This window comes from Hyperoodon ampullatus (genome assembly GCF_949752795.1).
Source record: "Hyperoodon ampullatus genome assembly, chromosome: 2".
Lineage (NCBI taxonomy): Eukaryota > Metazoa > Chordata > Mammalia > Artiodactyla > Ziphiidae > Hyperoodon > Hyperoodon ampullatus.
This window is the reverse complement of record NC_136915.1, coordinates 2,345,917-2,365,875: the sequence shown is the minus strand read 5'-3', so window position 1 is coordinate 2,365,875 and position 19,959 is coordinate 2,345,917. Positions and strand designations below refer to the sequence as shown.

The following is a 19,959-nucleotide window of genomic DNA, read 5'->3' as shown; positions in this document are numbered from 1 at the left end:
CTAGTCAGGGAACTAAGATCCCACGTGCTGCACAGCACAGCCAAAAGAATTTATTTTTAATAAATTTAAAAAAAAAGAAGGACTTTCAGTAAAACCCTTAAGCATTTCTGTCCAGGTGTACTGTTCTTTCCCAAGTGAAAGCAAAAAGATGCAGAGTAGCTTTATCAACAGGAATGCTAGAGAATGCAGTGCATAGATCAATTACAATGAGATTCTGCTTTTAGTAGAAATGGATGCTAGTAGCATATGGGGGTTAGGAACAACAGGGTGCCAGGGATAATAGTGTCACCTATTCCGGTTTCCGAACAAACCTCCGTCCTCAGCCGCTGGGTTTTCTCACGGGCAAAGCAGGGTGTTACAGGGACTAGTACAAGGGATAATGAGGCTGCGGCTTTGAAATCTTCTGTTATGGGCTTGATGCCTTGAAGGACCTCTTTATTTAATTATAAGGTACTGATTAATTCTGGGGAGAAGTTTTTTTTTTTTTTAATTTATTTATTTATTTTTGGCTGTGTTGGGTCTTCGTTTCTGTGCGAGGGCTTTCTCCAGTTGCAGCGAGCGGAGGCCACTCTTCATCGCGGTGCGCGGACCTCTCACTGTCACGGCCTCTCCCGTTGTGGAGCGCTGGCTCCAGACGCGCAGGCTCAGTAGTTGTGGCTCACGGGCTTAGTTGCTCCGCGGCATGTGGGATCTTCCCAGACCAGGGCTCGAACCTGTGTCCCCTGCATTGGCAGGCAGATTCTTAACCACTGCGCCACCAGGGAAGCCCTGGGGAGAAGTTTTGAGGGATATGTTTGAATCTTAATAGGAGGAGCACTGGATTCTGTGTATTTCAGTTGGAGATTTTGCCCATAAGGAAAGTGGTAGCTGATCCATTGGTGACAAGTGACTAGTGAGTATCCTTGAAATCACCTCTGATGCATCTGAGACAGAGCGAGTAAAGGTCTTCCTTGTGGTGTGCGGGCTTCTCACTGGGGTGCTTCTCTTGTTGTGGAGCACGGGCTCTAGGCACGCAGGCTCAGTAGTTGTGGCTCCAGGCTCTAGAGCGCAGGCTCAGTAGTTGTGGCGCACGGGCTCAGTTGTTCCGCGGCATGTGGGATCTTCCCGGACCAGGGCTCAAACCCACGTCCCCTGCATTGGCAGGCAGATTCTTAACCACTGCGCCACCAGGGAAGCCCCCCATCCTGGTCCTTTTAACTGAAAGAGAATCCCCATTCAGCCCGTTAATGAACACAGAGTTAAAATCAACCCAAGCAGATTCAACATCCAAAAGAAGACCAGAGTTTTCTTTAAACACAGTCTGAAGACAACTACAATGGTCGTGAACAGGTTTTATAGGTTTTTGCATGCAAATCCTGAATTTTGTTCCAGTCATCATACTTAGGAAAACCTTTTGAAACTCTTCAGTGAAAATTTCTAGCAAGTTCTTGGATTTCCTGCTAACAGTCAGGGTTTGTTTTTCCAGCTCCCTTTCAGGATTTTCCCATCAGGCCAGTTTCATCCAATGTTGGGCCTGAGCTTCACCAGCAAGCATGTGGACTAATTGATATAAATCTGAGAAGCCAGGTTGATAAGTTTGTAAGTGGATAAGTTCTTCAGCAAATCCATGGGGGTCCTCAGTTACTTTGGGAAAATCTTTGACTATAGCTAGAAGTTCAGCTTTAGTCCAGGCAACATAAGTAACTAGGGATTTAGCATCTAGACCCCTAGAAGGCTTAGCTTTAAAAGAGCAGGACTTAATAAGTTCAGGGGAGGGGGAAACAGGGAGAGGTTTGGAGAAAAAGGGGAGTTCAGCAAGAGGGTTAGGAGTGGGTGGAGGGCGCAGAGGCGGTGAGGATGGGCAGAAGGGGAAGGAAGGTGGCGCAGGGGCACAAGGCAGGGGGGGCCTCAGAAGCCGTTTTGTCTTCTTTCAGTTTGTTCTCCTCTGTTAGTCTAGGAATGGTATTTTGTAAAGAGGCAGTTTTAGAGTCCTGGATGTGTTTGGAAGCTCCAAGGTACCAATTAAAATAAGCATCCCATTCAGTCTGTTTAGTTTTAGAGCCGTGGCTTTCTAATTTGGTTCTGCGAGAAACAAGTTTGGAGAGGTTGAAAGTTCCCCATAATGGCCCTTGGTATTCTGAAGCATTGGGGGTTAAGTCAGTCTATTTAGTTTAAAATGTGCATGAGGAAGGACCATAGTTTTTAAACATAAAACCAGCCAGGGTCCCCGAAGGAGGGTGCCCTTAGAGCATTTAGGTGACTGGGGTCCCATTTCTTAGAGCTTTTCTCAAAAGCAAAAGAAAAATCCCTAAATAGCCTGATTCCAGTGGAATTTTACCAAAATTCTAGCACACTTCCAACAGGGGGAACAAATGAGTGAGTACTCACCTAAAGGACAAAGCCTCCCCAAAAAGAAAAAAAGCAGATCCCAAATGAAGTCAGAGCACTCGACCAGAAGGAGGGAGCTCGATCGGAGAGGAGGCTTCCTGGCCCAGAAGGAGGAGGACTCGCTGCCGGGAGGGGAGGGGAGCGGGGCACGGGGCACGGGCGGCTGTCACACGTGGGTCCAGGGTCCGTCTCCTCCAGAGCCCACTTCTGGACACCATGCGATGTCACCCTTAAAAATAAAATAGCCAGTTGTTTTTGCCAGCAAAATGAGCTTATTCCAGAATGGCAGAGGAATTGCAGTTCGGGACATGCAAACGGGTGAAAGCATAGGTGAGTCTGAGGACAAAGGAGAGAGAGAAACCTTATTTTACAGAGAAAAGGGGCAGTTGGGAGGGGCTGCTTTGAACCTAAGTCCATTGGAGGAAAGCCAGGGTTTGGGGTGGTCACAGCATCTCATTGGCTGGACTGTTACTGGACCAGGAGAAAGTCTCCCTTCTGCTGCTGGGGCAGCTGAGTCTGCTGCTCCCTGCCCGGATGAAGGAAGTTCATGCCTGAGACCCTCCCTGCAGGGCCTCCAGCTCCATTTTAGATGAGTTCTCTTCACTGATTTGCACAGTGTATTGTCCCTTCTTTTAATCAGTTTGAGGGATATTTTTGATTCATCTATAAACTCTCAATAAGCTACCTTTGAATAACTAAATCATAGTTCCCTGACCAGGGATCGAACCCAGGCCCTCAGCAGTGAAAGCGCCGAGTCCTAACCACTGGACCGCCAGGGAATTCCCATAGCCCTTTTTTTGAAGGGTTTTAAAATATACAGCTTCAAACTTTTGTCAGTCATCTTAGTTTTCCTTAAACAGTTTTGGAGGTTTTTTTTTTTTTAATATTAAAGAATTTTTTTCCACATGAGATTACTGTGTCCTTACGTCTAGAATGATCTCACTGCCAATTATAATGTCTATACCCTGCGTTTAAAAAAAGTAAATATCTTAAATGTCTAAAGCAGTGCTTGACCGAAGGGTATTCAAGGCTCGAATTGCTAAGTTCCCAGTTTCCTGGCTGCCCTCCTGCCCCACCTGCCTCTCTCTTACAACCTTAGCATTTAGGAAACCCCAGGGATCACCCCCCCAGAATACGAATCTGTTCCATCCGCAGTCACTGGCCCCACTTTCTCAGCAGCACTCTCCCCATTCACCCTTTTACCTTCACCCTTTTACGTCCCTCAATTAAACACAAAAGTTTCCAGAGTCCCATCCATTCAGCCTGACGATCCTTCCTGTGCTCTCCCTTTCTGTCCTATCCACTGATGGTGATCCTTCTGCTAGGAGCGTAAGGACAGGCACGGGCCCCAGGATGGGTGCGGTGCTGATGCTGAAAAGCTGGGGGAGGAGGCGGCTTGGGGAGCTGGGTCAGGGGTGCGTTTGTCTGTATCACATCTGGTGCTTTGAGGATGCCGGCACTCAATGTCAGTCACCAACGAGATGTGCAAGTTCGGACACAGGATGGTATTTACTTGGGGTTCCTCCCTGTTAGGAGGTTTTCAAAGCCATGGGGCAGGTGGGATGCCTCACAGTGAGTCTAGATAGAGAAGGGAACCTGGAACCCAGCCCAGGGCACAGTCAGGGCCGGACGGGAAGGCGGCCCAAGGCAGGAAGGGGCCCAGGAGGTCAGGACCATGAGGTGTACGTTGCACTCAGCCTCGTGGAGGTCAGTGATGGCCTGTGACCTTGGCCAAGGAGGCAGCTGAGAAACTGGGTGGGAGCTGGAGACAGAGGCAGGGTCATGGGAGGCTCCTCAGGCTTTTCTGGAGTGTGTGTGTGTGTTGTGTGAGGGTGTGACTCTGAGTGTGAGTATGTGTTTGCGTGTGTGTGTTGTGAGTGTATGAGTGAGTGTGTGCATGAGTGTGGGTGTGAGCATTGAGTGTGTATTTGTGTGGGTGTATATGTGTGTGAGTGGGTGTGAGTATGTGTGTGTGTGTGCGTGTGTGTGAGTTTCAGTGTGTATGAGTGTTCGTGTGTGTGAGTCTGTCAGTGTGTGTTACTGTGTGAGTGACTGTGTGTGTGTGAGTTGTGTGTGAGCGTGAGTGTATGTATGAGAGTGTGAGTGTGTGTGTGAGAGTGTGAGTGAGTGTGCGTGTGTGTTGATGGGGTGATCGGGTCAAGAGAAGGGGCATGCTGGCTCTGGTGCAGTTCAGCTGGGGCTGCTGGGAGGAAAGGCGGGAGAGGGGCCAGGCCGGCCAGGGGCCAGGTCACCACTGCACTCGAGGAGGGTCGTGACGCGTGCTGGAGGGGCCTTTCCCACTGTCACATCCTCGGTGCTTCCCCGGCTCTAGATGCCCTCGATGCCCACTGTCGTGCGCACCCAGTGATGGCCAGCTTGGCGCACACGCTGCCCGCTGTCGAAGCATCGTGCTGCCCCCCACCAAGTCGTGATCATATAGTGCAGTGTGACGTTCTAATGCTCTGTGTCCCTTCTGGGCAGAATTAGAAGCTCCAGTGTGGACAGCTGTAGGCTTCTCCAGGCCGCTGAGCGAGCGTGAGAGGCACTCTTGAAGTACTGAGTGTTGCTCACTCCGCTCAGGATTCTGTAAAGCAAGGGGTTTCCTGAAATGTTCAGGTTCTGGTGGAAAATCCTTTGACTCACGAGTACAGCATCTTTAGATTGATGTTTTTATCTCCTGATAAACTTTGGGTTTCATTTCAAACCACAAACTAACTGCTCCAAGTATGATTCACGCTGGGGGGCCGGCAGACCCCATCAAACCTTCACTCCAAGCTTGAGCTGCGCCTGGAAGGCCAGAGGGCGGGGACAGCACCGGGGACCCAGCAGCGTCAGAACCCACAGACCTGACACGTACGTGGAAGCGTGGCTGCGAACAGCCCTCAGCCCTCTACGGAGATCCTGCAGATAAAACAAAAATGTGTTTGCTTTCAGATTTTGCCAGTTTCCACAAGAAATTGTTCTTCAAATGGTGGAGAGATGTCGAATAAGAAAACTACAGTTGCTTGCTCATCAGTATATGATTTCCAGTAAAATCGAGTTCTACGTTAGTGAGAGCCTGCCTGAATATTTCTCACCGTATCAAGCAGAGCGGTTTCGAAGGCTTGGGTGAGAATGAAAGTTAACGTGTATGGTGGGGACTTTTAGCCGAATTCTACCTCAAAGCAATTAAAAACTAAGGACTCGCCCTTGCCCTTGGCGCTGTCTTACGTACTTGTGTGCGGGTGGAGGTCACACCACTTCTGAACACCCACCTGGTGCTGAGCGTGCTTACTGAGCAGGGTTCCTATCAGTCATATTCAGGCCACTTTTCAGGTGCAGAGCTTATCTTAAGAGACCTATTTAGAATTTGACTTCTGGGCTTTATTCCCTAGGGTTTTTCATTCCAAACCTAACAACTTTCCTTGAAACCTGCAGAGTTCAGTGGGCACCGAAGGCAGCGTATTTCCACATCAACGTGATTCCAGAGTTGTGTTTTTTCTTTCAGCTACGTCTCTCTCTGTGACAATGAAAAGACAGGTTGCAAAGCCCGGGAACTAAAATCGGTTTATGTGGATGCAGTAGGACAGTTTCTTAAGCTGATTTTTCACCAAAACCATATCAACAAGTACAATGTATATAATCAGGTGAGACACATGGGCCCCCCCCTTGGTGACACCCCTACCCCGCCCCCTGCTTTGTGGCATCTGAGACTCCTCCTTTAAGGTGGTGTCTGTGGGACAGCTCCCTGGAGCTGCGTGCTCCGATTCGGAGCCACCGGCCACGTGTGGCTATGCACGCTGGGAGCGTGGCTGGTCCAAGTGCATGGGCTGCATGTGTGACCCAGGCTCGGTTACACAAGGAGAGGAGGATGTTTTGGGTACATTAGCTTTAAATATATTGTTAAAATCAAAAAATCAATTTTAAATGTTTCTTTTATTGTGTCGACTAGAAAACTTAAAATTACATATGTGGCTTGCATTATATTGGGTTGGCCAAAAAGTTTGTTCGGGTTTTCTGTAACAGCTCATGGAAAAATCCGAACGAACTTTTTGGCCAGCCCATTATTTTTGTTGGACAGCACTGTTCTACATAAACCCCCTACACTTTTACAAGATAAATCCCCTGGTGGAGATTGAGAGTGCGGTTTCATGATGCATGCAGTCCGGAATCTCTCTAGCTCCCTCCCTCCCTTTCTTTTTATTTTTTTGGCATAAAGAATATAGTGGAAGTCAACTGTGTCCAGAGCAGTCTTGTTAATTAGCACAAGTATTTACAGCACTCCCTGCCCCCTCCAAGTGGAATGCAAGCATTCCAACAAGTCAGAGCTTTATGCTGAGCAAGTGAGCTGGAGAGTTCTGAGACAGAGTCGCGTTGCCTGGTCCGTATTTGACAGCAGAATTCTGAGCCTTTTCCCTCCTCCACCCCATCTGTAGTAGTTCCTCAGTTTTCAGTTCAGCAACTGTGATTCTCAAGGAAGGAGGTACGGGAAGGCGGCTCCTCCCCGTCCAGTGAGAATCAGTGCCTTGGACAAACCAAGCTATGTTAACGTAGGTTTTCATTTCATTGTCTAATTTACCACGATCATGTAGATGTGACACCATCCTTAACCTTGGGTGCATGGTTCAATATAAAGCTAGGTTAAAACTTTGGAGGTTTTTTAGCTGTATTGTTTTAGCATCCTTTAAACATTAAAATACCCTCTTGGTTCAGCATTAGAATATTAACTTATATAATTTATAAAAGTCATTAATAATTCTATATTAGCGTGAGATTTTACAATTAAAGCATTTTGCTGTACATCATCCTGTTTTATGACAGTATGGCTCAGAGTTTGTTATAAAGGGGTTAAGTCATGTCAAACATTTTATCCTTAATTTCTGTTGATTAACTCTCTTAGGTTGCTTTGGTTGCAGTAAATATCATTGGAGACCCTGCAGATTTCAGTGATGAAAGCAATATTGTAAGTTTGGGAAGTTTCATTCCTAAGAGGGACATTTGTATCCAACAAGAGGGGATCGTTTATTTTTGTCACAAAAGTATCATCCTAAAAATCCTCACAAAATTATCTGGTGAACAGCTAGCAGATAATTTTCAGCAGCTGTTGTATTAAACTTTACTCGAGAATTTTAGTTGTCCCTCCAGGACACTAGGATCATTGAAGCTCCCTGACTGGCACCGTTATGTCAAATCATCTCTGTTTTATGTTGTTCCTTTTCCCTCTGAGATACTAAGCATAACTTTTTCCCCCAAAGACCTCTAGAGAGAAGCTGATTGATCATTATCTAGGGCACAACACAGAGGACCCAGCTCTCGAAGGAACTTGTTCTGGGTAAGAGCCCCACCCCCCCGAGGCAGTACATTTCTGTAACTTTCCTTGGAATCATGAAAGTGCAAGTCAGCTCCAAAAAAAGGATCCTGGACCTGGGGGCCTCTACATTCAGCCTGGAGCCAAATAAGCCACTGATGGGATTGTCTTAAATACCCTGCAGATTAAGGTCACAGTTTTATTTAGCACATCTTCATTCACTGCCCTTTAGAGATGACTTCGTTTCTTGTATGTTCTGGTATTACTAGACAGTTCCTCAACTGCATCAGATAAAAGATCTGTCAGCCATCCTTTGATATCTTGGTGGCACAGGCAAATTCATAGGTAAGAATTGAAGTATTAATTGACCCAGATTACCAGTTACCCCAAAGTTCATCTTATATCTGCTTTAAAACCTCATTCCTTAAGGGAGTGAGAACTGCATGTCACTTCAGTTTCTGTAAGTTCCTCTCCACGCTCCTCACGTGGACAGTTATACAGACTTTGCTATCTTGCTGACTCTTTAGCAAGTCAGGCGTGGAGGGCAAGGCCGAGGGCACAGCACTTTACACCCTCTGTCCCTAGGTGCCCCTCTGGGACAGATCCCTTCAGCACCCTTGTCATGTGCCTGCTGTTTACTAAGGCAGGGGGACGCCTTCCGCAGGCGCCCGGCCTAAAGAGAAAGGGATTCAAAACAATACCCAGGTCCCCTTCTCTGCTGGCAACTTCCCAATAGCGAAGGGATAAGATGCTTAGATGTTAGTAGACGGTTGACATTTGCCCATGACCTGTGGTGTATTTCCACGCTCACACACACGCGGCCAGAACTGCTGGCTCTTCCGTTTGCATCAAACGTTGGGTCAGTTCTCTGTGCCGTTGCTCGGAGCCACTGGTGGTGCTGAGTATGGCACACTGGAGTGGAGGCCGTGCTTACGGTGTATAAAAAGTCACGGGTGCAGGGTGACCCATCCTCCCGCCTACACAAGCTCCGCCTCAGTCCTCAGCCTGGATCCTTGCCGCCTGCTGGAGTCCTCACCTTGCCAGGTCGGGGTGAGGAGCTCGGGGAGCACTGACGGCAGGTACTTCCTTCAGCGTCGTGGAGGTGCCGCCCCCCGCTTTGCCCTTGGTGAACAGGGATGACTAAGCTCACTTACCGGGTTTAGTATCTCCAGAAAAGCCCTCTGGGGAATTGTGGTTTCTATTTAAATCAGTTCTTTATCAAGTTAGCCATGGGGGATGGTAAACTGCAGTTTCTTGTCCTGCCTCACCCACCGCACCTCCCGACAGGGTTTTCCTGAAGGTAGAGGGAGGTCTTGAAAAGTTGTGGGCAGCGCCCAAGGCTGAGTCCACAGGCAACGCTGGGGCATCGTGGAAAGTGGGCGCTGCTGATGCCCGGGCATTGCAACATCATTTCATTCTTCATAGGGTTTTTATACTGTAATGAAGTCTTGGTTTCACCTCTGGAACTTCAAGGCAGAGTGAGTTAGACTTGAGAGTATGGTGTGTATTCAGGTAAAAAGAGTCAACGGATCTTGGAAGCACAGAAACGTGCTCTGGTTCAGTCATCACTGAAATGAACGGAGATGCTCACAGCCGCCGTGGCCGTGTGCCCGCTGCTGTGCCCGCAGCCGCCTGAGTCAAGGCCTGGGGAAAGGAGGTCCTGGCTGCTTTTGAAAGGTGATTTGGTCCCCTGTCCTGTTTGAATATATTGTTAATCAACCAAACTTTTATGACAAATAATCTCTTTAATGAGACTCCCTGTGTGCAAGGACACCAAGGCGAAGCTAACAGCAGGCGTCTTCCTGCCTCTGATGCAGCAGATTGGGAGGCTCTGGACCGTGTCCCCTAACGCTTCTGTCGAGTAGTTAGAACGGCGTCCTGGTTCTAAACGTCAGGCCCAGAAGAAAGCTGCTGGCCGGTTATGGAATTGGGAGGAAAGAGGGAGGCGATGCATAATCCGAAACAGGTTATTCAGATCACGTTTAGGTCATTTATTCTGGGAAGGATTTCTCTGATCTCCTGCAGGACTGGATGGTGATGTCATACGATCGGACACTTTGAGGTACAAGCCCAGTGGTAGCAGTTCTCCATCTTTAATGCACGTCACCATTACTGTGGCGTGAAACACAGCCCTCGACATGGCCTGGGCCACCAAGCCAGCCTCTGCAGAGCTGGGGCCTGCTCATGGCTGGCTTTGGTTTTGGTTTTCCCACGTCTACAGATGATTCACATGCTCTGTCCTGTCCCTGCACCCAGAGCAGAGCCCTGCACGGTCTGCACTCGGGATATCTGCCAAACGAGTGGATGAACGCACTGAAGGCTCAGATGCCCCGTGTGCATATAATTCATGGCCAAGAGCATAAACTGTGGGGTCAGCAAGCCCTGCTTACACTTGCCGTGTGACCTGAAGCCCGTTACTGACCTCTCTGAGCCTCTGCTTTCTCAGCAGGAAATGCTCCAGAACGGGTGTGGGTGGGACCTTTCCAGACTGTCTGTGTGTCTTCAGCACTGAGCATGGGGCCCACTCTCCCCCTGCAGTGTCACGTAGATTGAAACTGGCTCTAAAGTACCCTTTCCTTTCCTTTCCTTTAGGAAGTCTGACTATATTTCCCCACTAGATGACCTGGCCTTTGACATGTACCAGGATCCGGAAGTGGCACAGATTATCCGCAGGTTAGATGAAAGGAAGCGCGAGGCGGCCCAGAGGGAGCGCTACGATGACGCCAAGACGCTCAAGCAGGCCATCGCCGACCTGCAGAAGGTACTGCCTGCGGGGAAGGCGGCGGCTCCGTGTCTAACTGCCCTGGTTCCTGCTCAGCAAACGGCAGGCCTCTGAAGGCTGCGGGGTTAGTGTGGGTTCAGGGGCGTCAGCACATGAAGGACAGCAAGAGCACACACTCCTGCAGAGCCCTCCTCGGGGCCGCGTGCCGGCCCGCGGCTGCAGGAAGTGTAAGATGTTTAAAGGACTGTGAGCTCGCAGGTGGCGGTGGCCCATTCCCTCCATCCCCCGTGCCGCTCCCCTCTCCCCCCGGCACGGAGTTGGTCGCCCACACTGTCCTCAAAGCGTTACTTTAAAACCGTCTTTGCACCTCGCGTGAGTCGGTCCACATGCGAAGCCAAAGCCAACGCCGTGTGCTTCAGGTCGGGGAGCGGCTGGGCAGGTACGAGGTGGAGAAGCGCTGTGCCGTGGAGAAGGAGGACTACGACCTGGCCAAGGAGAAGAAACAGCAAATGGAGCGGTACCGCAGCCAGGTGTACGAGCGGCTGCAGCTGCACGGGCTGGTGGACGCCGAGCTGGTGGGTGGCGGGGGGCCCGCAGCTGGGACCGGGGCCCTGGAGAGCCGTCGTGGGGTCCACAGGGGTGGTTGTGTGTTTTGCAAAGCGGAACACTTTGTCAGGCTCAGGCGACAGCGGTGACAGATAGCTAAGCCCGAGGGCCGGTGTCGTAGGCCTGGCCTTGACGCACTCTTGCAGGAGGATTTGCAGAGGCGGAGACAGGGCAGGCCGGGTGGGAAGGCTTCCCGGTGGGCCACTGCATCTCTTCTGTTGGCAGCCCTGCCCACGCAGCCCCTGGGAGTGCAGGGAGAGAGCACCACCCTGACAGCTCAGGCTGGGTGGGGGCAGGTCTCATGTCTGGAGCCCACGTTCCAGGCTGGGACACAGGCCCGGCACCCAGAGGGCAGTGCATGGAGTGCCGCCTCTGGCACTCGCTGCCAGACACCGGGCTCCGTTCCTCCGTCCAACTCTGTGGTCTCGGACTCATTCCTTGGCCTCTTTGTGCCTCAGTTTCCCCATCCCATCCATGGGGGTGAGAACAGGCAGCCTCAGATGCGGTTGTCTGCCTGGAGCACTTGCTCCTGGCCCAGCACGTGACCACCACTGAGTCCGTTGCACTCGTTCAGGTGACACGAAGTAGCCTGCTTTGCAGACACGGAGTGACCAGCACAGGCCTCTCGGGTCCAGCCCGCCTGTGGCCTCCCCACCATAGCACCCCGTGCACGGAGGCTCACAGCCACGCTGGTGTTTTGAGTGGTCCACACAGTAACCATCCAGAGACAGTCGGGGGCAGTGACATGGCTATGGGACCTCGTCAGTGTGGGTTTCCCCCTCTGCCTTCCCAAACTAGTGCTACCCTGGGGGAACAAGGGGTGTGTCTGGTGGGGCAGTAACACTGGGGATTGAATGGCCCATTTCTCCCCAGATACGAAGGCCTCTGGACTTGCCCCTCCAGCCCCTGGTCCGTTCCAGCAGCCCTCACCTCCAGCAGCCTGCACTCTCACTGCCACAGCCAGAAGAAAGGGGGACAGAAAACCGGTTTGCAGACCCTTTCCTTCAGGAGGAGCCTTCATCGCATCCCCTGGACATTTCTCCTCAGCATTGCGTGGTGAACTGGTCACCCCCCACCACAGATCCTCCTCCCGAGGCCCATGTAGGTAACTCATGTTCACACTGTGGGCAGTTTATTCCACATGTATGTAGTGGGGACCCGCATCATGCCGGGTGCTTTCCCGGGGCAAGGGATGTATCAGGGTACAAAACAGTGACAGCCTTACCCACGCTGCGTCAAGGAGAGGGGCAAAAAAGCTGTGGCCGGAACATCGGCCAATGGCTGAGACACACTTCATCCTCTGAGTCTCTGCTTTTCTCTTTGCAAAGATGTACAGACGTCTTCTTAAAGGGTGGTTTCCAGGAATAAATGAGACAATATTCGTCAGGTTCCTACCCTGGCGTGACCTCAGTAGAGCCTCGGTACAAGTCGTATACAGTTACCGTACCTGTTAGAACCTCCTGTGTGGCAGGGGACAGAAAACCTGGTTCAAACTGGGGGTTATTGGCATTTATAACTGAGAATTTTAAGAGGTCACTTGGGTTCCAGGGTTGGTTTGATTTCTGTCTTGCGAGTCTGTTTTCTATGGTTCTGAGACGCCCTCTCGGAAGGCTGGGCTCGTCACGTGGCCTTAGCTTCAGGTCTGTACGCTGTGCCATCTGGGGGGAAGTGTGCGTCCCATTCTAAGCAGAGTCCCCGGGTTAACCCTGCTTAGATCGGCCTCAGTCACCTGCCACCTCAGGAGCAGTGACGAGGACCAGAGGGGGCAAAGGTGCCAACTGTCCTGTTAGGGCCTCTCTGGAGCCCCTGCCGTGCATGGCCATGTGGCCAGTAGACCCTGGGGAGGAAGGAAGGATGCCAGGCGGGCACAGGCAAGTGCCAATGGCAGCCAGAGGCCCAGGAAAGCCGGAGAGGCCCACAGCTGCCACACGGCCTCCACGCCCTCGTGCCGCTGGCTCTCCAGGGCGTGTCTGTGAGCATTGCCATCCTCCCTCTCCCTCCAGTGATATCTTGTCTGTAACTTAATTGTTATGTTTCACACTTCAATTTAAAAGTACTCTAATTTCTCCTTTTTTAGTACCTCAATGTGCTTTGTTCTACAAGTGTGAGTACATTTTAAAAGATGAGAAACTGAATTTCACATGTGTTGTACACCCAGTTAAGACCTCAGCAAGTATTAAGTATGAATAAACGGTCCTCCTTGTCTGTCCAGTGTCACCGTGACACCTGCCTCAGAAAGTGACTCTGGAATCGCTCTTTCTGCCCTCAGTTACCTGGAAGTCTGTGACGTGTTTACTTGTTTAATGTATATCTGTCTCCCTCTGAGAACGAGGCCCGTCGAGGGCGGGGAGTCTGTCTTCCCATTGCTCTACGTGGGTCACCAAGAACAGAGCCCGGGAAATGTCTGCTGAAGGGTGCAAACAGAGGTGGATAAGGATCTGGAGCTTTGGCTGCCTGTGTTAGTTCAAGGCTGCTGGATACTGGATGCGTTTAAAATGAGGCTTGATAGTTATTTCTCAGAAATAAACTAATAAACTAAGAAAATGCCAAGGGTCTTGCCAGAAAAAAACTGTAATGACTTTTACTCTAGTGACCTACTGTCAGCTGAACTGAAATCACTAGTTGTAAATAGTAATTGCGGCAGAATCTACATTGCTTGTTTATTAGGTCTGTAATAAGTTTAGAAGGGAATAAAACCCCTGATCTAATTTTTTTCAATTACACCCTATGGTATAAATTATTCTAACTTGATGAGACTGATATTTAGCAAAATACCATCATTCTGACCAGGTAGGTCCCAAGCAGTCAGCCCATGGGTGTAGACGGGGGGGTCAGTACGTGGGGAGGATCCTGCACTGAGCCCGGCAGCCACCCTGTCCTCCCGCAGCTCGAGTCCCTGCCCTACGATGAGCGGCCCCTTCCTGCGACCCGCAAGCAGCCTGGGGCAGTGGCCACGGAGCCAGAGAAGAGGGACACAGACAGCGGCGAGCCTCCCAGAGCGGGCACTGTGGGCGAGCCTGAGCCTCTAACAGAGAAGGCCTTGCACGAAGCCAGCTCTGCCGTGGACGTGCTGGGAGAGGCCTTGGTAAGAACAGAAGCTCGTATAAACAGCCTGCAAACAACAGGCAGGGGCGGGCGGCTCCACAGGGCTCCCAGGCTTGCTGGTCCTGATGCTGCAACTGCCCTTTGTCCTCACTGTTCAATGGAAAAGTCTTTTGATAGTTACTCCTTATGTGAAGCAGCACAAGCATAAGCTAGAATTTCAGATTTCATGACAAGTATCCATTTAAGTCTGGGCCTTCTTTGTGACGTTGACAGGGCTGGGGTCCAACACCAGCTTCCGCCTAAGAGCACCGCCAGCTCCAGGGAAGAGGACAGCAGAGCAAACAAAACATGAGCATGTCACCAGCCTCAAAAGATTCTCGTGCTGGAACTTTTAATGCATTCCATGTTTTAACATAAACTTAAATTTCCCACGTTAGGAGGAGTATTTCTCCAAATACACATACCTAGTGGGTGGAGGTCCTGTTATTAGAAAAGCTGTGTCTTGGTTTAAAACAAACCAAGGCCGGGGGTGCAGGGTGCAGGCTGCTGGGACTGCCGGGGCTGCTGGGGAGGGGCTGTGGCCAAGTGCCCACTCTGAGGGGCCGGCTCCCACCCTCCCAGGTGGCCGGGGCCTATTCCAAAACATGGTCGCACCGGGAGGACGCGCTGCTCACCCTGTATAAACAGCTGATGGATGCACCGGCGGCAACCCCAAAGGAAGACCTGAAGAGCACGCTGAGGGCGGCCGTATTCCTCATCAGGAGAGCCATCCAAGACATCGTGACCCCAGTGAGTCCCCGCCCGCCCCTCAGGGGCCCCCGTGTCTGCCAGAGAGCTGCCGGGATGTCCCCAGGAGGTCAGGGTAGCCTGAGAGGCAGCCTGGTCCCCCGTACTGTTGTCACCTAGCATGTGGTGTCACTAGGAATGAAGCTCTCTAGGAAGGAACGTGGTCGCTGAGGAGTCTGAGGTCTGTCCCCATGGGCCGTGCCCTCTGGTGCCACGTGCACAGAGCCCTGGCCACCACGACTGATACATGCCCCTTTATGTTTTTGTTCTTCATGACACCTGAGGAGCTTGGGAGTTACCACTGACTTCTCCTGACCCTGAAAGGGCCTTAAGAATGAACATCCCACAATTACACTGTCGTCTGCATTCACACAGGAGCCCATGCAGTTCAGCAGTAATGTCAGATATTTGGCTCATGGAGAGATATCGGGGACTTTATGACACGTGGGAGATAAGAGCCCATGCCTTCCGTGTGCAGGGCACTGTGCTCACAGGGAAGTTTTCAGTTGGCCATTTGCAGTCCTTCAGACAGCATGTAGTTTTCAGCGTAACGTTCGTGTTTATAATTAATAGTAAATTTCATGTTTTCTGTTGGTGGAATTCAGTTAGAGTGGCTCATCTGTTTTTATCACTTTTTTCTTAGGTCTTTCAGGCATCTTTGAAATTGTTGAAAATGTTAATCACACAATATATTCCTAAACATAAACTGGGTAAGCTTGAAACAACTCACTGTGTGGAAAGGACCATTCCTGTTCTGCTCACGAGAACTGGAGATTCTTCTGCTCGCCTCCGTGTTATAGCTTCCAATTTTATTCAGGTATGAACTTCACCACAGAATTTGAAACCATAAATAATAAAAATATAACTACAGATACTTGACTTTCTTAATACCTTACAAGATCCTGTCTACCCAAGAGCATCATAGATTATCCTTAGTGATTCACCATCATATTTTCCTTATGTTCTAAACCAGGTAAATATTGCCTTAAACATGATTAAAATGTACAGTTTGCTTTTTCTAGTGTTTTTCTTATTCAACGTACACTATTAATTTTTTAAATAAATAAAAATATATGGAGAATTAAATCAGAATAGAAAAATGGGGTCAAAAAAAGATGTATAATGGTCTTGATCTAAATATTTTTATTCTTTCAGCAAACACGCCTCGTCTAGCCTGGGCGCTGGGGGAAACTAAGATAGAAGTGAGTGTTTAAGAGTTTGGGGCACACTGCACTGTGCGGCTTGCGGGATCTTGGTTCCCCAACCAGGGGTCAGACCCAAGCCACCGTGGTGGGAGTGCCAAGTCCTGGCCACTGGACCACCAGGGAATTCCCAGCCCCAGGGAATATTAATCAGCGTGAGCTCTCCTGGAGGTCCCTGTCTTGGCACTGAGACCCAGCTTCACCCAACAGCCTGCAGGCTCCAGTGCTGGAACACCTCAGGCCAAACAACCAGCAAGAAAGGAACACAGCCCTACCCATTAGCAGACAGGCTGCCTAAAGTCATACTAAGCTCAGAGACACCCCAAAACACACCCCTTGACACAACCCTGCTCACCAGAGGGACAAGACCCAGCTCCACCCACCAGGGGGCAGACACCAGGAGCAAGAGGAACTACCACCCTGTAGCCTGCAAAAGGAGACCACAAATACAGTAAATTAGAAAGAAGAGAAGACAGAAATATGCTGCAGACAAAGGAGCAAGGTAAAAACCTATAAGAACAATTAAATGAAGAGGAAATAGGCAGTCTACCTGAAAAAGAATTCAGAATGATGGTAATAAAGATGATCCAACATCTTAGAAAAAGAATGGAGGCACGGATGGAGAAGATACAAGAAATGTTTAACAAAGACCTAGAAAAACTAAAGAACAAACAAACAGTGATGAACAACACAGTAACTGAAATGGGAAATGCACTAGAAGGAATCAATAGCAGAATAACTGAGGCAGAAGAATGGATAAGTGAGCTGGAAGATAAAATGGTGGAAATAACTGCCAAGGAGCAGAATAAAGGAAAAAGAATGAAAAGAATTGAGGACACTCTCAGAGACGTCTGAGACAACACTGAACACACCAACATTCGAATTATAGGGGTCCCAGAAGAAAAAGAGAAAAAGAGGGGATGAGAAAATATTTGAAGAGATTATAGTTTAAACCTTCCCTAACATGGGAAAGGAAATAGTCACCCAAGTCCAGGAAGTGCAGAGAGTCCCATACAGGATAAACCCAAGGAGAAACATGCCAAGACACATATTAATCAAACTAACAAAAATTAAATACAATGAAAAAATATTAGAAGCAACAAGGGAAAAGCAACAAATAACACACAAAGGAATCCCCAGAAGGTTATCAGCTGATTTTTCAGCAAAAACTCCACAGGCCAAAAGGGAATAGCAGGATATATTTAAAGTGATGAAAGGGAAAAACGTACAACCAAGAATACTTTACACAGCAAGGCTGTCATTCAGATTTGACAGAGAAATCAAAAACTTTTCAGACGAGCAAAAACTAAGAATTCAGCACCAGCAAACCAGCTTTACAACAAATGCTAAAGGAGCTTCTCTAGGTGGAGGGATGGGGGGGAAATATTCTTGTTTCTACAAACAAGAAAACTAAGAAATGGGAAAGCTCGCTAGTAAAGGCAAACGTACACTTAAAGGAGCAAATCATCCACACACAAATATGATCATCAAAACCAGTAATCGTGAGAAGAGGAGAGCACAAATGCAGGAAATGGGAATTGCATTGGAAAGTAAGAGACCAGCAACTTAAAACAACCTTGTTTATATATAGACTGCTATATCAGAACCTCATGGGAGGGCTTCCCTGGTGACGCAGTGGTTGGGAATCTGCCTGCCAGTGCAGGGGACACGAGTTCGAGCCCTGGTCTGGGAAGATCCCACATGCTGCGGAGCAACTAGGCCCATGAACCACAACTACTGAGCCTGCACGTCTGGAGCTTGTGCTCCGCAACAAGAGAAGCCACGACAGAGGCCTGTGCACCGCGATGAAGAGTGGCCCCCACTCACTGCAACTAGAGAAAGCCCACGCACAGAAACGAAGACCCAACACAGCCAATAAATAAATAAATAAATAAATAAATAAATAAATAAATATATTTTTTAAACCTCATGGGAAATGCAAACCAAAAAAACTACAATAGATACACACAAAAAAAGAAAAAACAACCTAAATACAACACTAAAGATGGTCCTCAAACCACAAAAGAAGACAGTAAAAGAAGAAGGGAAGAAATAAGATATACAAAAACAAACCCAAAGCAATTAAGAAGATGGCAATAGGAACATACATATTGATAATTGCCTTAAATATAAATGGATTAAATGCTCCAACCAAAAGACACAGACTGGCTGAATGGATACAAAAACAGGACCCATATATACACTGTCTACAAGAGACCCACTTCAGACCTAGGGACACGTACGGACTGAAAGTGAGAGGACATAAAAAGATATTCCATGCAAATGGAAATCAAAAGAAAGCTGGAGTAGCAATACTCATATCAGGCAAAATAGACTTTAAAATAAAGACTGTTACAAGAGACAAAGAAGGACACTACATAATGATCAAGGGATCGATCCATGAAGAAGATATAACAGTTGTAAATATTTATGCACCCAACATAGGAGCACCTCAATACATAAGGCAAATGCTAACAGCCATAAAAGGGGAAAGCGACAGTAACACAATAATAGTAGTGGACTTTAACACCCCACTTTCACCAGTGGACAGATCATCCAAAATGAAAATAAATAAGGAAACACAAGCTTTAAATGATACATTAAACAAGATGGACTTAATTGATATTTATAGTACATTCCATCCAAAAACAACAGAATACACTTCCTTCTCAAGTGCTCATGGAACATTCTCCAGGATAGACCATATTTTGAGTCACAAATCAAGCCTTGGTAAATTTAAGAAAATTGAAATTGTATCAAGTATCTTTTCCAACCACAATGCTGTAAGACTAGATATCAGTTACAGGAAAGAAACTAAAAAATACAAACACATGGAGGTTAAACAATACACTACTGAATAACCAAGAGATCACTGGGGAAATCAAAAAATATCTAGAGACAAATGACAATGAAAACACAACAATCCAAAACCTGTGGGACACAGCGAAAGCAGTTCTAAGAGGGAAGTTTACAGCAATACAGTCTTATCTCAGGAAACAAGAAAAATATCAAATAAACAACCTAACCTTACACCTAAAGCAACTAGAGAAAGGACAAAACCCAAAGTTAGTAGAAGGAAAAATCATAAAGATCAGAGCAGAAATAAATGAAATAGAGACAAAGAAAAAGATAGCAAAGATCAATGAAACTAAAAGCTGGATCTTTGAGAAGATAAACAAAATTGAAAAACCTTTAGCCAGACTCCAAGAAAAAAAGGGAGAGGACTCGAATAAAATTAGAAATAAAAAAGAAAAGTTACAACAGACCACAGAAATACAAAGGATCATAAAAGACTAGTACAAGCTACTTTATGCCAATAAAATGGACAACCTAGAAGAAATGGACAAATTTTTAGAAAGGTACAGCCTTCCAAGACTGAACCAGGAAGAAATAGAAAATATGAGCAGACCAATCACAAGTGCCGAAATTGAAACTGATTTAAAAACTTCTAACAGGGAATTCCCTGGTGGTCCAGTGGTTATGAGTCTGTGCTTCCACTGCAGGGGGCATGGGTTCCATCCCTGGTTGGGGAACTAAGATTCCACATGCTGTGCAGTGTGAACAAAAAAGTCCAGGATGAGATGGCTTCATAGGCTAATACTATCAAACATTTAGAGAAGGGTTAACACCTATCCTGCTGAAACTCTTCCAAAGAATTGCAGAAGGAACACTCCCAGGGTGATATTTGGTATCACCCTGATACCAAAATCAGGCAAAGATACTACAAAAAAAGAAAAGAAAATTACAGGCCAACATCACTGATGAACATAGAATTAATCCTCAACAAAATGCTAGCAAACCAAATCCAACAACACATTAAGAGGATCATACACCATGATCAAGTGGGATTTATTCTAAGGGTGCAAGGTTTCTTCAACATATGCAAATCAATGAATGTGATACACCATATTAACAATCTGAAGAATAAAAACCATATGACCACC

General features: G+C 48.1%; 1 protein-coding gene across 1 annotated transcript in view; it reads left to right on the top strand.

Annotated features, from left to right (window-relative positions):
- CEP104 (centrosomal protein 104) overlaps window positions 1-19,959 on the top strand; it is a 48,496-nt gene that overhangs the window by 6,908 nt on the left and 21,629 nt on the right. The window contains exons 2-11 of the mRNA XM_079697589.1: window positions 5,302-5,475; window positions 5,855-5,993; window positions 7,247-7,309; window positions 7,602-7,678; window positions 10,247-10,415; window positions 10,796-10,951; window positions 11,856-12,083; window positions 13,870-14,067; window positions 14,649-14,816; window positions 15,457-15,630. Coding sequence (XP_079553715.1) covers window positions 5,302-5,475; window positions 5,855-5,993; window positions 7,247-7,309; window positions 7,602-7,678; window positions 10,247-10,415; window positions 10,796-10,951; window positions 11,856-12,083; window positions 13,870-14,067; window positions 14,649-14,816; window positions 15,457-15,630 — 1,546 coding nt within the window. The remainder of the gene's footprint in view (window positions 1-5,301; window positions 5,476-5,854; window positions 5,994-7,246; window positions 7,310-7,601; window positions 7,679-10,246; window positions 10,416-10,795; window positions 10,952-11,855; window positions 12,084-13,869; window positions 14,068-14,648; window positions 14,817-15,456; window positions 15,631-19,959) is intronic.